We start from the raw sequence: 18,300 nt of genomic DNA, 5'->3' as shown, positions 1-18,300 counted from the left end.
AAATTGGCTGCAGAGAAGCAGCGGAAGAGAAAACAGCCGGCTGGATTCCTCCAGCAGGTTCTGTGCATCCCTAGTCACCCTCTACATACATTTGGAGGCGCACAGAAGACTAAATATAGTCAAACTGCCCCCACCCTTATCTAGGGACTTCCAATCTCTGCCCAGCTCTCCACTGTTCCACAACTGTCCCTGCTCCCATTTCCCCTCCCTGCTCTTGCAAGTTCCATTGCCCAAAAACTTACTTGACAAATCTGATCTAGGAGACTCGGAGGGTCTCAGAGAGACAATCATGTCTGTGGTAGATGGGTTTTCAGTTTGCTTGCTTAGGATGGACCTGGTGGGAGTGCTTCTTGACCCCCCCATTTTCTTGGAATCAAAGGCGTTTTCCACAGCATTTTCCTTCAGCTTCATCTGATTTGTTGGTTGTGCAAGGTAGACACACGGACTCAGTTTTGGATGCTCCGAACCAGCATGGGAACTTAAAACACTCACTTATATAGAATGCTGTGCCATTCACCATTTGAGATATATTCCCATAGAGTTCTCTGTTCCCGTGCCAGGGCTGATTCACATGTGCATGTATATTGCTGATGGATCCTTTTCATGGATTTCCAGCTTACTTTTGTAGGTACCCTCCAAAGGCAGGTTAAAGCAAATCAATAAATTACAGCATAACCCCCCCAGATTTAAAATAGCAAAATAGCAGTTAAAGCAGATAACAGCTGCTTATTTATTTAACCGCTGCATCAAATATGACTTCTGTCTGTCCATGAGTCACCAGATGCTAATAGCCAAGTGATGAGACACCAGTAGTTGAACAGGCATGTGTGAACCAGGCATTAGGTCAGGCATAGGCAAACTCTGCCCTCCAGATGTTTTGGGACTATAATTCCCATCATCCATGACCACTGGTCCTGCTAGCTAGGGAACATGGGAGTTGTAGGCCAAAACATCTGGAGGGCCGAGTTTGCCTATGCCTCCATTTGATCAAAGATAGCCAACGTGGTGTCCTTTGTGGGATGTAAACACAGGAGCAGTCAATGACAACATTCCTAGAGTGTACATGTTAGAACATGGAGAGGGATGTCTGTCCAGTAAACAGGTAAACTTCCTGGGGACGGACTTCCTCTGCATGTGACCAGAGGTGGGTGTGGCCTCACCTGTGCAGGTAATGAGAAAAGCACAGGGCAGGCAGCCATCTCTCTCTCTCTGCCATCACCTTTCGAAGAAGCAGGATGCCCTCTTGGCTCTCAGCCAAGAGAGGAGAGGGCTATCTTCCTATAAGATAGATTCTAAGTGTATTTTAACCTTTTTAAGCCTGTCTGCCATCTGGGATCATATTGTGAACAGATCGTGAGTAAACTCTTTTATACTTTTATAAAGACTGTGTTGTGTCTTGTATTTTAAGAGGGAACAAAGGGGAAATTACCAGAGTAATTATTATAGAGGTTCTAGCGAACCTGTGCACACGTTACCGTTGCGAACAAAAGGGGAATGTCTATAAACTCTGCTGATATTTTGGGAACTTGTTAGCACAAGTTGGACAAGGATATAATTAGTCAATATATCCTCTCCTGCACCCCAGAACATTCCCACATCCTTCAGATGTTGTTGGACTACAACTCCCATCTGCCACATCCAGCATGACTATTAGTTAGGAATGATGGGAGCTGAGTCCAGCAACAGCTGGAGAGCACATTGGTTACCTCTGCATTACATTGATTTCCATTCAGCTTCAACATGTGTAGAAATGCTTGAATGAGAGATGACTTAACTGACACGTTGACCTGGAATGTCTTTGTGTTGCCTCTGCATCTCTTTCCCTAATTCAAAACCTGCTTTCTTGTACTTACAGAAATGGTAAGATTCTCACTCAGGAACTCCGGAAGGAATCTCCTTGATTGGTTAAAACAATCGAGTCCAACAAGTAGAACATATTCAATTTGCCTTGCTGAGCCCTTGGCCAAACCTTCAGCACCCCTTGAGAATATGTATTATTTGGTATCATTTGTTTTTAATCTTGGTTTTCTAATAGTTGCCATCCATTTTGATTTTCATTTAATCCTTCCTGGCTGTTCTATTAAGAGCAAGGACAAAGAAGTTCAGACAATTTGCCATTAATTATGTCTGCAATATTTTGCATGTTATTGCTTTTCCACCTCTTCACAAAGCCCGAAAACTCATTTTAACCTCCCCACCATTCTTTTTTAAAAAATGCCTCTGCTAGTAATTGTATCTGGAGATTTTCCTTCCGTCTGGGTCAGGCTGCGGCTGCAAGTGGCTGAACCGGAATTCTGACATGGAAGGGTCTCTGGGGTCAGAGTACTAAGAAAGTCTTGCATCCAAAAAACATATTGTATTATTCAGTTGAGCAGTTTCAGCGCATGCCTACACTTGGACCCCATACTTCTAACCCACATTTCAGGATTGCGCAAGGAAGACTAGAGTTAGGATCCACTCCAAATTCCATGGATTAGTCTGTACAATAGGAAAGCACAGATTGTGAGGAGAAGGAGAAGGAGAAGGAGAAGGAGAAGGAGAAGGAGAAGGAGAAGGAGAAGGAGAAGAAGAAGAAGAAGAGGAGGAGGAGGAGGAGAAGGAGGAGGAGGAGTAGTAGTAGTAGTAATAGTAGTTTGGATTTGATATCCCGCTTTATCACTACTTGAAGGAGTCTCAAAGCGGCTAACATTCTCCTTTCCCTTCCTCCCCCACATCAAACACTCTGTGAGGTGAGTGGGGCTGAGAGACTTCAAAGAAGTGTGACTAGCCCAAGGTCATCCAGCAGCTGCATGTGGAGGAGCGGAGACGCGAACCAGGTTCACCAGATTACGAGTCCACCACTCTTAACCATTACACCACACTGGCTCTCTGAAAACCTAATTACATTAAGGCTAGACATCATAAGACCCAGGGGCAGTTGTATTATTAGGGAAATGGAGGCAATTGCCTCAGGAGGTGGTTGTGCCTCCCTCCTGGCAAACTGGCATTTCACTGGTCCACTGGCTTGGCCTGCCACCTCCTCCCTTAGAAAGGTCAAGGGGGTATTTACTCAGAGCAAGGCATTCTGGGCATAATGGCTGTGAGGCTGCGTAAGTCGCTGCTGTGGTTTGCTATAGTGGCTAAAAATGATGAACAAAAGAAGAAATGAACAAAAAGCCCATGTACTACCACATATTACTGAAAGATTGGGAGGGTTAATGCAAGACATTTCAGAACCTGAGGTGAAGTCGGCCTATGTGTGTTCCAGCAGTGGCACCTCCTCCTTCCACTGCTCACCTCAGGGACATTCTTGCTCATGTCTTGTTCTGAGGTACACAAGGTCCTTCTATAGAGCAAAGCATTGTCGGCAGGTTGGTTTCGGAAAGCTCTTGCACCACCACTGCTATTGCAGTGGCTAAAGCAGAGGTGGCTCTCCAGATGTTGCTGGACTTCAATTCTCATCAGCATGGTCAATGATCAGAGGTACTGGAAGCTGGGAGTCCAACAACATCTGAAGGCCCATAGGTTAGTTCCTTCTGCTTTAATGTTTTACAATAAGCTATGAAACTTTAGAGAGGCGCTCTCCAGAACCCAGGGCATATATTTTTTTTACCTTGGCTTTCAAAATACCTTGGTGTGATGGACAGGCCCTGAGTCAGCCTGCTGGCGACCCAGCAACCAATCAGAGCTAGTCAGAATGTCAGTTAATCATGAAGGACTGGTGAGTCAAAAATTCAGCACTTGACAGTTAAAGAGATAGGGGCATGCAGGAGAGGGGGACCTGTTCTGATAGGGATTAGGGGTCAGCTAGGCAGGGCAACTCAGTTTGATTCCCTGAGAGGAAAGTCAAAATCTTAGAAGGGGCTGTGAGAGTGTTTTGGTATAGGAATACTAGCAGCCATTCTAGGTGGAAATAGTCTATCCTGAGACTAGTGTTAAACAAGGGTGCCAGTTAAGATTTTAAACTTTTTGGTAAAGAGTGTTTGCCTGATATGAAGCATTGCGCCTCACATGAAAAACCACCAAGCTTAGAACTTTCCTTGAGTGCAAATAAATAAAAGAACTAGCTTTGCATCAGAAGTGCTTCCACATCACAGTGAACCTCTGAGTGGGGGATAATAAGTGAACACAAGGCATTCTTCACTGGCTGCAATTTAATAAAGAAATACTACCACAAACAGTTAGAGCAGGCCTCTCTACTGCTGTTCACAGGGATAGTTTTAAACACCCAGAAAACTGGTCTCTTTACTGAGCTTCCATTTTCAGTGAGGGAGTCTGTCACCTTTGGCTTCCCTTAGGTTATGCCCCTTGACTTGGGGAGGGGCATCATTTGATGCTCTGCCTCAGGCCTCAAAATGTATTGGGCTGGCCACACCAAGGGTTGAGAGTCTTTTGCCCCTCATGTTCAAACACTCCACTCCTAAATTCACTTTATTTTTGGAGAAAACACTGTTGATCTCGCCTTGGTGCAGTGGATTAAGATACATTGCCCCCAAAGCACTTTCCTGCCATTAATGTCTGCTTCTCTTTGTCCCCCTTCCCCCACCATATCAACAAGGATATTCTTCAGCCTGCCATGGACTCTCAAGTGAAGCTAAATTGCACTCTGGAGATAAACAACAGCAAAGTGGAAATACTTATTCTGGTGTCATTTATTGCTTGTTGGGGATCCAGAGACTTGAAAAATGATTTCTTTTCATAAGCAGGCCCCTTCCTTAATACCATAAAACATAAAGAGGATGTAAAGTGTTCCAATTAAGATTTCTCACATTCAACTCTCCTCCCCTCAGCTATACCAATGAAATTCCATATTAGATGACTGTGTCTAGAAAAATCATGATGTGAGGTTATCTAAGCTGCTTTTCGGTGGAAACTACTTAGGTTCATTAGTCAGTTTCATTACTGAGTCAGTCAAAGACATCCTTGCTAGTGACAGTGATTCCAGTGGAAGACATCTGAAGGCAGCCCTGTTTAGGGAAGTTTTCAATGTCTGATGTTTTATTGTATTTTTAATATTTTGTTGGAAGCCACCCAGAGTGGCTGGGGAAGCCCAGCCAGATGGGCAAGGTATAATTAATTAATTATTGTTATTATTAAAAATGTGAGGGAGAATTTGGAAGATTTGCCGAGAAAGGGTTACACACCACTTTTTGTTATCCTAGCACACAAGGGGCAACACGTTGCCGACAACACCTTGAAACTAGATTCCAGGCAAGTACCTCAGCTTTTAAAGATTATTCTCACGCAGGGATACATAACAGAATAAGATCTGGTACAGCACTGGCAGCTATGGCAGGAAACCAACCAGCTACCAACAGAGACTTCACTGAGCTTCAGATTTCCTTGGCACAGGATAGGAATCTTGGTTAGTCATAATGCTTGCCACAAATATGAGCTGTAAATTTGAGGCAAGCATCTCTCTCTCTCTCTCTCTCTCTCTCTCTCTCTCTCTCTCTCTCTCTCACACACACACACACACACACACACACACACACACACAGAGCTTCTTCTTCAGTTTGGATTTTAATTAGAGGTTCCACTCCTCCATCCTTCCTCCCTCCCTCTGCCTACCCACCCAAGAACCTTCAACCAGCTTCTGTCTCTGTCTAATCCATCCAGCCACTCAACTTGCTGAAGCTCTGATACCAGCTGCAGAAGGGAGGGATGGATGGATGGATGGATGGATAGATGGAGATTTGGTCCCTGGAGGTGGCGGCTGCTGCTGATGCCAGCAGCACTGGGAAATGTAGGGTTGCTTTGCTATGGGTGCTCCTGACATCCCAATGCTCCTGACATCCTGACAGATGTCTGTCTGTTTGAGATCTGAGATGCATGGGGTTGGACCACCTCAGCAATAGGGTCTGATGGAACTCAGATGGGCAAAGGTAGAAAAGAATGCATATTCCCTGGTCAACAAGTGCAAAAGTAAATGCTTTTGTAAATTCAGAAGTCATGGTAGCCTATAAATTTTTAATACATGTCCATTTCCACGCACTGAGTATAATTTAAAACAATTGCTTTATAAAATAAATATTAACCAACTGATGCGTATTATTCCATGTGTATAGAGTTTATACAAGGAAATGGAAGATATTTGTCTAGTGTAAGCTGTATATGATATTTCACCTTAGGGTGCATGAACCATTGGTCTAAATGTAGCGCAGCATGTTTTGTATGCAAACCAAATCATATACAGTGGTACCTTGGGTTAAGTACTTAATTCGTTCCAGAGGTCCGTTCTTAACCTGAAACTGTTCTTAACCTGAAGCACCACTTTAGTGAATGGGGTCTCCTGCTGCTGCTGCGCCGCTGGAGCACGATTTCTGTTCTCATCGTGAAGCAAAGGTACCCAAGGTACCACTGCATTTAAATGCATCAGTGGGTTAATGTGTACAGTGGTACCTCAGGTTACAGACGCTTCAGATTGCAGACTCTGCTAACCCAGAAATAGTACCTCGGGTTAAGAACTTTGCTTCAGGATGATAACAGAAATTGTGCTTCGGCGGCGCGGCAGCAGCAGGAGGTCTCATTAGCTAAAGTGGTACCTCAGGTTAAGAACAGTTTCAGGTCAAGAACGGACCTCCAGAACGAATTAAGTTCTTAACCCGAGGTACCACTGTACAATGAATGGAAAACATAACCATTGACCATTGTTGGCTATGATATTTAAGTTCTGGTTGTTGTAAAGTTGTGTGCTCAGTGTGTGGAAACAGACTTCTATTAACTCAGATTTCATGGAATTATAGACTTGTAGAGTTGGAAGGGGCCTACAAATAGACAGACAGACAGACAGACAGACAGATAATGAAAGAAATATGTACTTGAATGCTTATATATACTAGAACACTTATATAAATAATTGAAATACATAGTTCAGTGCATATAAAAAATAAATTATGTGGGGGGAGTTTTTCTTTTTGTTTGTTACTATGTTATGCATTTCCATGTTTTTTATGGTAAAGTACCATTGGAAAAAATGAACTTGGTCCTTTTGTACAAATATGCTGCCTGCACAGCTGAAAAACAAAATCCATGCAAACATGACTTCCCCTAGTGCCTATGCTGTGTCCTATGCATTTCATTTATACTATGAGCTTATATCATTGAGATCATTGGTCACTTACTCATATGCACTATACTCATACGTGAACTCAACAATTATGGTGCCCACTTGTTGGATACATTTGTACTGGTTTATTCTGGTGCCAATATAAAAGAGGCATTTATTGCACATAAATGCAATAATGTACAGTAGTACCTCTGGTTAAGTACTTAATTTGTTCCGGAGGTCCGTTCTTAACCTGAAACTGTTCTTAACCTGAAGCACCACTTTAGCTAATGGGGCCGCCTGCTGCCGCTGCGCTGCCGGAGCACAATTTCTGTTGTCATCCTGAAGCAAAGTTCTTAACCCAAGGTACTATTTCTGGGTTAGCGGAGTCTGTAACCTGAAGTGTATGTAACCTGAAGTGTATGCAACCTGAGGTACCACTGTAAATAATTCACTAAGCAAAAAGTCAGAACTTTTACATTCAGGATCTATGATTATCTGTTTGTTCTCATGGCACTTTTCACTCATGGCACTTGTCGCTTCCTAGCTGTCATTTTCTCTTTCTGTGTCTGAAAAAAGCATTACTTAAATTCTTTCATCTGCAGAGGAGGACATGTGTATTTCACGCCTTGATGTTCCTTGTGCATTAAAATTAGATGCCTCTGTCACTCTATTCATAAAATCTTTCCTTGATTGATGGCTACAGGTGGTACTAAGTGCAATGATATTGTTCTCAGAGATGTCTTGATGTCAGTTAAGGATGGAAATGTTAACTGTTAAAAGAGTTGCTGTTATTTTCAAAAACGACTTGATCACTAAGAGCAGTTAAGTTTGAAATTGCTCCAGTATTGTGTCTCATTTTACATATTTTGTGCCTCAGCTGTTATGGGGCCCTCACAACAATAACATGACACCACCTTTTATTGATGTTCATATTTTCATGCACTCTCCCCATCCTTGAAATATGAGAGCTTTCAGGGATATTTCAAAGTAAGTACTTTGAATTAAGGAAGACTGGAAACGTTATGTAATATTTGCTAGTGATGTCACAAAAGTTTGTAATTGCATGGGTTAGAATATAAATGTGTCAAATAAAACAAGCAAGCAATAGCAAGCAACATGCCTAGGACTGGAGCATAAGTTGGGAACCTGTAATGTTTTATGAATTGTGCAACTAGTATCTGATATCTATGCTGCAATCTGAGTCACACTGATTTAGAAAGGAATGTCACTGATATCACCATGTCAGAGCATGAACACAGGCAAACATTTTCCAAGTAGAAAAATTCTTTGTTGTGGGTGGGGAAACACTTGTTATGGCAGTTATACACTATGTGTCATCCTGCTAAGTGGTTAGGGACATTTAACTACTCTCTTGTTGTTTCCCCCAGATTCCTGTTGAGGCGTGGCAAGATCTTAGTCATCAATTTATTTATTTTTGCAGGACAATACAGTCAACTGGTCTGCCATACGGTTGCAGGTTGCATACCATGGTAACCTATTATTTTGGCAAACAGTCATCTGTTTTAATTGGGCATGTAACCAAATAAACATGGTTGGGATTAGGATGTAAAAGAGCTTTGCCCCTCACTGTACAATTATATCACCAACTCTAATGTGCAATTTACTGCTACGGTCTCTTTCCTTAATAAGGATATATGTGCTTGGGAGATACAGACTTTAAAAATGACCTATGTAAACCTGCCAATCACACACACACATACACAAAATTGATTGAAATTGTCAGAGAAATCAGTGTGTATATTACTAGGGTTATTGTTCCTGCATCTATTATATCCTTGGCACAAGGCTAAGAATGTGATGTTCATCTGTTTCCATTCCTTAATTCTCAGCCAAATGGTCTTTCTTAGGTGCTTTTTTTGTTTTTAAAGTGTTAGCTTCTATTTCTCTTACCTTGATGAGGATGCAGGTTCAGTGATCTGCCTTTGCATGCGTGCATGCCTGATTAGATGTTCCTTCAGAGCATTCTGGACCTCTGCTGGAATATCAGGTGAAGTGTGGCTAATTTTCATTGCCGCCTCAAGGATTTTCGTGGAGGGCTTCCCGTTTTCTTTAATAATTTCTTTTTTCTCATTAGCTTCCAAAAACTCAGTGGGAGCGCTGGAGGTGCTCTGAGGGATGCTTGTTGCGTTCGATGTTATCGGCTTGCTCCTCCAGCACGGCCAGCACAACTTCCAGAAGACAAAAAGTGAGACTAGCAGCAAGGCAAGCCCACAGAAGCTGACGACGACTGCAAGCAAGCTGACAGAGATGTCTGCAAAGAACAAGAAGACAAGGTGATATCATCCAGATAGCTTTAATTCGTTTGCTTACAAGAATCATCAAAGATGTAATGGATATAATTGGTAGACTAATTTTGCAGTCCAAACCTTCTGCTAATTTACTCAGAAGTAAGTCCAACATAAACTTGCATGGATTGTGACCTTCTGACAGTGAAGGCTCTAGTTTTTAGGATGGAGGTCTGTCAATATGACCCCATGAGCTCCCACTTGATCCCTCCCCCAGGGTCAGCAGCAACAGAAGGTGAGGGAGCAGTTATTCCTTCTCTTGATGCTCCTTGTTCTCACCAGCTACCACCCCATGGTGGGTGGAGCCAAAAGTGGGTGTGGCCATCCATGCAAGTTGAGGATGTGTGACTTAGCTAAGCCTGGCAGGACAACTTACTTTATGGTCTTAACCCTTTCATGCATTAAATAGAGTTAAGCATGTTGGTTATATGAGGCTGATTTATCTCATAGCTACGTCATCCAAATGGATCTATCCCACAGTTACACCACCCAGCTTGGAGCATCAGCATCTGGCACACACCAGGACACAACAGTTCATGCCTCTATGTAATGCGGGATGAATAATGACACAATTAATGGCACAAACAGTGTTTCTAACAAAAGAGTTGATCATATTTCATAATCAGTAGAGAGCACATTAAGAGCACGACAAGGGCTAGAGAAAACAAATGGAAGCAGAAGCAGAAAGTTAAAGAGAAAACATGATGCACAAACTTCTCTCAGAGGGGATTCTTGCATCCCAAATGGACTTCTGCTGCTTACACCGATGCACACAGGCAAGCATTATTTACACCAGAAGTGTGGGAACCTATCTCAGCTGGAGGGTCTTCTGGGTAAGATTTTGAGTGCCACATGCCAGTGATAGGCAGGGCCAGAGGCAAAATTGGGCAGAGCCCACAAATGTAAATTTCACCTTTGTAAGGTAGGCTAGTTTCTCCCCTCCCCCCCATCCTTGATCCAGGCAAGCAAGAGGAACTACTGAGTGCAGGTTCTAACTATCAGGTTCTAACCATGGGGGAAAAACATAGGGTGTAAAGCAAGGCAAGTGAAGGTGTGGCCAAGAGAGGATTCCAAGGGCCAGATAAGAGAGTCTCCAAGGGCCAAATTTGGATCCTAGGCCTGAGGTTCTTCATCCCTGATTTACATCAATACATTACACAGGCGTTCCCATTGCTTCTCCCCCTTCTGAGGTTGTAGAGGAATTAAATTTCCAGTTGAAGCATCAGGACCAGGACCTTTATTTGTTTGTTTGTTTAGGTAATAATGATGATGATGATGATGATGCCAAACCACAAAGGTTCTCTGGGTGGCTTACAACACAAACAGCAAATTCTAACAAGCACAACAAGGAAGTATAATACAAGGTAACCAAAACAAAAATGGCAACAGATCAAAATGCATTACTTTTTTAAAATACCAAAAATGCCTAGAGAACAAAAACAGCCCTGAAACAATTTGAATCAGCAAGCAAAGGTGAAAAATCTATTGTGCTAAATGTATGTTTGAATCACAACATAACTTGGAAGGGAAAATGAAAAGGTGTTTTCCTGGCAGCAAAAGAGCATTAAGAACACAAGAAGAGCCTGCGGGATCCGGCCAGTGCTTCATCTTGCTCTCACAGTGACCACCCACAAGCAGGCCCTGGGCACAACAGCACTCTCCTGCCCTGTGGTTTCCAGCAACTGGTATTACTTTTTTCAACTCTGTAGGGACAGCAGATCCACCAAGGATAGCCTTAACGGTAAAGGTAAAGGGGCCCCTGACCATTAGGTCCAGTCGTGACCGACTCTGGGGTTGTGGCGCTCATCTCGCTTTATTGGCAGAGGGAGCCGGCGTACAGCTTCTGGGTCATGTGGCCAGCATGACTAAGCTGCTTCTGGCTAACCAGAGCAGCACACAGAAACACCGTTTACCTTCCTGCCGGAGTGGTACCTATTTATCTACTTGCACTTTGACATGCTTTCGAACTGCTAGGTTGGCAGAGCTGGGACCAAGCAATGGGAGCTCACCCCGTTGCAGGGATTCAAACCGCCAACCTTCTGATCAGCAAGCCCTAGGCTATGTGGTTTAACCCACAGCGCCACCCGTGTCCCTAGGATAGCCTTACTCTTCCTTAATTTATCCACTCCTCTTTCAAAGCCATCCAAGGTGGTGGACATCACTGCCTCTTTTGTGAGTGAATTTCATAGTTTAACTATGCACTGTATGGAGCAGTATTTCTTTTTGTCTGCCCTGAATCTCCCTACATTTAACTTCAGTGGATGACCCCTGGTTCTAGCGTTATGACAGAGGCCCTTTCTTGATTGTTGTCGTCATCCATCTGTCTCAAGAGACAATGGAGTGCACCTTTGAGGATGAAGTCAAACCACTGATTTAGCAGCACTGAAATGACCTCCCTGGAGCACAAGCCCAGGCAGTGTGTATGGAGGTCCTGGGCTCCCTAGACAACAAGACCCCCCTCTCGGCCTCACTGATGTGACCTCAATGCCATGCATAATTTAAGGTAGGCACCAGGTGGGCGCCTCTGCAGAGGGCATTCCACCCGGGGTGAGGGCACTGTTGAGAAGGCACTTTCCTTCATTGCCACCCACTTTGCATGAGGACATTCATGGAAAGTTCTCAGATGATGACCTCAGATATCAAGAAGGTACAATGCCTGAGTTGGAGGATAAGCCCTTACAATATATTACAACTGCCCATATAACAGAGTTAATAGGTTAATATAAAAACAAACAAATAATGTATTTGAAACTTGCTTTGAATGGGCTACTCAGTTCAGGCTTCCTCAGGAATTCCTTTAGATTCTTTACCCTCTCTTTTGCTTCATTTCTTCTTGTTTCTTTTTTCTGTGTCATGTCTCATCTTGGTTCAGTCTAACCCCACTTAATGCCTTCCAGAAGCTGTTGGACTACAACACTCATCATCTTTAACCATTGGAATTGCTGGCTGGGATGGATGGGAGTTGTAGCCCAAAACAAATGGTTGGTGAAGCCTGTAAGCTTGTGAATTAGGCCATGTTTTGTTTTGTACGTTGTTATAGGTGGATGATGAAGAAGAAAAGAATAAGAATAAACAAATATTAAATTATCTAGGTAGATCTGGTTGGCCAATGTGAGAAAAGGATGCTGGACTTAGGTGGGCCATTGGCAAGATCCAGCAGGGCACTATTTATGTTCTTTTGCTCTTAGGTAAAGCTAGAGAGAAGAAGAGAAACCACATCATACTGATACAGAGCTAAGTGGGCTGGAAGATGGTCTGTGTTGATCATCATTGACCATCATATTCCTATATGGAATATAACTGGTTGTTAACCAGAGACTGTACCATGCTTCCTCACATTTATGGAGACCATATCATCCATGCGTGCTCATCATCTGATGGATGCAATATCATGATGATGACCTGCCTTTCTGTATGGGGAACCTCAGAAAGAGCTTTCATCTCTCTTCAGGCCACTTCAGACGCAAGATTGTCACTGTTTTCCTGTCCGACATAATTTGTTTGTTATGTTTTGAATCAGAAAAACAATAATTGTCAAACTGGGTCAAGTTGACCTTTCGTGTTCCACCGCTCCCAATGCACCACAAAACACATTTGAAAAGCACCGCTTGCAATTCATTATTCTGTTGTAAGGAACTGGTGGGCTACTGTGCCATGGTTTTGTAACATGGACTCAAGCTGTGCATGGATGGCATGTTGTTTTTGTTTTTGTTGAGAAAAAGATGCAGGCCAATTTCGGAATATCCCAACAGTTGCTCTCAGCTAAATAGGGTAGCCAACAGTTCCCTTTTCAACTTCTGTACAATGGCACAGTGCTTGGAAAAAACATCCCACACAACCATTATCTTTTTCAAGGGCAGCCACTTTTGCTTATGTCAAATGAGGACTTCAGTTCCTTTAAAAACATTCTGGACACTGTGCACTTCAGAGGCAACACAGGTGGCGCTGTGGGTTAAACCACAGAGCCTAGGACGGCGGTTCGAATCCCCACGATGGGGTAAGCTCCCATTGCTCAGACCCTGCTCCTGCCAACCTAGCAGTTCAAAAGCACGTCAAAGTGCAAGTAGATAAATAGGTACTGCTCCTGCGGGAAGGTAAACGGCGTTTCCATGCGCTGCTCTGGTTCGCCAGAAGCGGCTTAGTCATGCTGGCCACATGACCTGGAAGCTGTACGCCGGCTCCCTCGGCCAATAAAGCGAGATGAGTGCCGCAATCCCAGAGTCGGCCACAACTGGATCTAATGGTCAGGGGTCCCTTTACCTTTACCTATATTTTGAATCATACCTCCCCATAACTTATCTGCATTACCATTTTGAACCATCTTCATGAAAAACTGTTGGTTGTGCTACTATCAAGCAGATGGTTCTTGCAAGGCATCATACCAAGATAAAATCAACCCCATGTTCAGGGGTTCTTTTGGGCAAAATCCACTCTCTCTCTCTCCAGGTAAACCCACCTCCCTGCCAGTGCTCAGAAGATCATGTAAAGACTGCTGTGCACTGAGCCAGACCATTGATCCACATAGTTCAGTACTGTCTGTAATCTCTAGCAGTGGCTGCCCAGGATTTCAGTTGGGGGTCTCTCCTGGCATTGGGTGAGTGTAGCTTTCTAGTATATTTAGAGTTCCTGTTGGATTTACTGGAATTTATTGGTGCTCAGTTTTCCTGACAGGTAAGTGAGCTCTCCACATTGTAAAGGAACTATGTAATCATCAAGACAAGAAAAGTGCAAATGTACTCTGGCTTCCAGGACAAGAAATGTACTTTGGTGTTAAGGGTAACTCCTGACTAAGCACTGTAATTACTGCCGTTCAGCACCAATTATGGTACTCAGAGGCTGTGAGGACATCTATGGTTGTCTCACTGTTTTGGATTTTTAAGAACTTTTAGATGCTGATGCCTATTCAAGGTTTTAGAAATGGTATTCCTTATCTTGTGTCAACTTGGAGAGGCAGCTTTTAATTAACTGGATTTGACTTTTAATGCCACTCAGTGTAAACACCATTGACAACTGTCATCTGATAAGCTCTGTATAGAAGTGGGGGGAAATGTGTGTATGTAAATACATACAAATTCTTCCTTGAGGATAATTAGAAGTCAATTTGTCGCTGAAATACGCACTCATGCTGTGGGTTTAAAAAAATATTCCCACCGGATAAAATTGATTGGCAATGTGTAGCGACTGGACTTATCCCTAAACAGGTATAATAGTATAACAGATGCTGGTATACAGAAGAGAAGAATGCATGTTTATAATAACCAGGGAAGGGTCATGCTAAAAAGAATTCAATTATTTATTTTATTGCATTGCATTTATAATCCACCTTTCTTCCATAATGAAACCCAGGGTGGTGTATAAGTGGTTCCAAGGAACCACTCCATATCCATGAAGGCACTGATCAGACCCAGACCTCCTAATCATAGCAAGGTTGTAGCCTTATGTGCCTTCAGACCATTCTTATTATTTGTGCCAACATAAGCTAAGCATCCAGAAACTCCATAATTGCAACCTCCCATTGAAAATCCTTCCAGATCTATCCAGGCTTCCTCCATCCAACTATCCAAGTTGGCGGCCTTCACTCTGGTCCTGGCTTCTGCTTGGATTCCTGATGTTTCTGAACCTGATTGCTCTTTGGTCCTGGATACCAGTTCCCAATTTCCAATCCCCCCCCCCAGGCCACTGTGCAAAGCCAAGCCCTGACATTCCTTCAGTTGGGATCCCAGAACATTAATAAACACAAATCATGTCTGTTAGCTTCATTGGATCTACTCTGAGTAGGCCTAGCATTGAATAGAACTTGTGGTGATGACTGCATCATGTACCTTTATGGCTGTCACCTGGTGTGGGGCTTCCCATTTCATACAGCCCTCAATGTCATTGGGCTTTGTGGACACTGCCAGACAACTCTAAAAGTATGGGGTAGTACAGAAAGAAAGAGCTATGCAATCCTTAACTTCCATATTTTAACTGTTTTATATCTGTATTATTTACCGTGCTCTAGCTTACAGAGTTTAATTTTAACCTATGTATAGTTTACATGTTCTCTATCGCTGTATATGCCTGTATTTCTGGTCATTCATTCATTCATTCACCCTGCAGTGCTGTGAACTCTGCCCTCTTTTGTCTCTGCCTCCTCCCACATTGGATCTAGCCCCGCCTGCCATCAGTTCTGGCTCCATCCACTGTTGGCTGTGGCCCCCAATTGACTTTTCCTATGGGCCCTTCATTTAAGTGTTTTCTCACTCATGGGCATCTTCAGGGGTGGGGGGCAAAGTAACACACTGAAAGGAGGGCAGCAGCCTTATTTCTCACAAACAGGAGAGGAGAGAAGAACAGCACTTGTACATCTTGTCTCATACCTTGGGTTCTACAAATACTGGAAATTTACTCTCTTTTTTAAAAAAGAAAGCTGAGAGTCTGGGTGTTGTGGTTCATCCAGGGAAGAAGCAATAACAGCTGCCCCAGGATCCCTAACAAAGGATCCCCAGCAACGTTGTATGAGAATAATAAAATATACCCTTATATAGGGTTGTTTAAAGAGTTACAAGCAAGTCTTCATTGCCCTTACCTAGCCCCAATACAAATCCAGATGACTAATCTACAGGTATACAGACAGGCAACAACCTAGCACAAAAGAAGAGCTTGTTTACTTTCCCACCTAGTGGTATCTATCATTCTATCATGCTTAGCAAGTATCCCCCCCCCCCACTGATCTTCAAAAGTGGAAGGCTGAAGTGGAGAGTGCCACTACAGAAGGATCTTCTGCAGCCAAACTCAATATTCTAACCACTGCACCATCTGCCCTAACCATGATGGCCACAAAATGTTGCATCACTATTTTACATGGTTGCATAAGAGGTACTGTCTCATCAATACAGAGCTGAAATACAGGCATACAAATCCCCAACAAAATGATGCTTGCTGGTGGTAATTTTTATGGTATAGCCAGAATATTCTTTATGTGCTTATTAGGATATAGATCCTTCACTGCTGTTCCTCAAGTGGCACTGCCCTGCATTTTCCTTCGTAGATTCATGACATGCAACAATACACTTCTTATACAACAGGTTCTGGGTACATACAATGCCAATACAAAGCCCATCACCTGCAAAGGGACATAGGAAGCAGCCTTATACAAAGTCAGACTATTTGTGCATCTATAGTCTACTGCTCTGACTTCGCAACAGCTCTCCGGGGTGTCAGGCAGAGGTCTCTCACATGATCTGCTGCCTGATCCTTTTTTAAAAAGCAAAGCAATAATCTGGATATGCTGGGTACCGAACCTGGGACTTTTCGCACACAAGGCATGTGCCTCTACCACTGAGCTATGATCCCTTTGCTTGTGAACTAGGGCGGTATCTTGGCTGATCAGCGCTGGGAAAACAAAATTCTGGACTAGATGGCTAATCCACACATAAGCTTTATGTTTGCATGATTATTATTTTTTGAAACCGACTGAATTTTTTTAAGGAAACCCACAGGAACAGAAGTCATTCCTTGTCCCTCCTCCCTGTCTCTGTCTCTCATGAAAATCTCTCTCTTCCTGCAGCAACAGGTACTTTCAAGCTCTTCTCCTTCCTGCCACCTGTTGCCCTGCTCTCCAGCTTGACAGAAACTGTGTGCCAATTTGAGCAATGATAAGAATGTCAAGAGGGCCACAGGGCAGGGAGATCAATCACATAATCATTCATATATGTGCGTGCACATGCTTGAGATATATCTATACATCCTCCAGCAGAGTTTTTTTAACCAAAAGTTAAGCTCATCCGCCCCATCCCCAACAACTAGAGAATAACTATCTCTCTCCTGCCCTTCAATTATTATCAGATTTTTTTTTAATAGAAAGGAAAATGTTGAAACAGACGAAGGTGGCATTATCTTTTAAAATCTCTGGTGAATCTCATTAGAGTTCATTAGCAAGGGATGGATGGAAGGAAACAGGAGAGAACATTTTGGGTAGATAAGAAATGCCTTCAGCTCCTTCTTGCATTTCTGCTACATCGGCCAAGATATATGACATTTGTTTTGAAGATGGAACAATTCTGAACCAAAGCAGAGCTAGGCAGGAGGTCTAAGTCCTGGATCAGAGTCCCAAGGTCCAGCCATTCAACAAGTGAAGCAAATAGGAGGACTGCCCTGCTTCCAGGACATTCAGAATGCATTCCTTCCCTCACATTCCCTCTTATGGGGTCACCATCTCCTCTTCTTCCCTTTCTGGAGGCTCTGCACCCTTAAGGAGCTGTGTGCCAAACTGAAAGTCAACACGCACAACTTTCTGCATTTCTATGCCCTGGGGGAAAGCTGCACCAGTTGCATTTCCGCCTGTCCTGCAGCTGTTGCGTGTCAAAACCCCTCCCCCAGAAAGAAAGACACAGGACACAATGTTTAAGTTTAATGGGCATGAAATGGCCACAACTTTATTGATTAGAGAATTGAAGGTATTGGCCCTAGGCATTGGCTCCTATCCGCTACCCGGCATGATGTCCGGGAAGGGTTAACACTAACCGTGGGAGGCCCCCGTTGGAGTACGCCAACTAGGATCCCACGGGTGTCACCGCTTGGGGCGTGCCGGGGGCCCTTACCTAGGTAGGTTTCGGACAAGACAACGCCCCTCGGAGTCCTGTACCGGACTACCCCATTTCCTGGGGGAAGGTGATGGCGTTCCTTCCCCCCCCATCCATTTGCATAACAATTGAACCCCAGCCAATGCCTAACCGCCAATACAGGGAAAGTTGTGACGGTTTGCTACGAGGTAGGCGAAAAAACCAAATGGCGGAAGATCGCCAACTTGGAAAAATTCCTACCAGGCCCCTTGCGGCGACCAACCGAAGTCCATAGCAAGGTCATGACTACCTACGGCTACCTAAACGTCTAAGGGTGGGTGGGATGGGAAAACCTCTCAGCTGGTCGGGAGTGAAGAGGGCGGACCCTGGGCGTGCCCGGCTTAAAATACCTTAAGCCACG

The 18,300-nt window shown here is 43.7% G+C and overlaps 1 protein-coding gene across 2 annotated transcripts in view; it reads right to left on the bottom strand.

Moving 5' to 3' along the window:
* SYT10 (synaptotagmin 10) overlaps positions 1-18,300 on the bottom strand; it is a 40,946-nt gene that overhangs the window by 19,709 nt on the left and 2,937 nt on the right. For both annotated transcript variants that reach the window (XM_082240551.1, XM_082240552.1), the window contains exon 2: positions 8,942-9,302. In XM_082240551.1, coding sequence (XP_082096677.1) covers positions 8,942-9,302 — 361 coding nt within the window. The remainder of the gene's footprint in view (positions 1-8,941; positions 9,303-18,300) is intronic.

The sequence above is a fragment of the Podarcis vaucheri genome (genome assembly GCF_965113315.1).
Source record: "Podarcis vaucheri genome assembly, chromosome: 10".
Taxonomy (NCBI): Eukaryota; Metazoa; Chordata; class Lepidosauria; order Squamata; family Lacertidae; genus Podarcis; species Podarcis vaucheri.
This window is presented reverse-complemented; position numbering and strand designations above follow the sequence as displayed.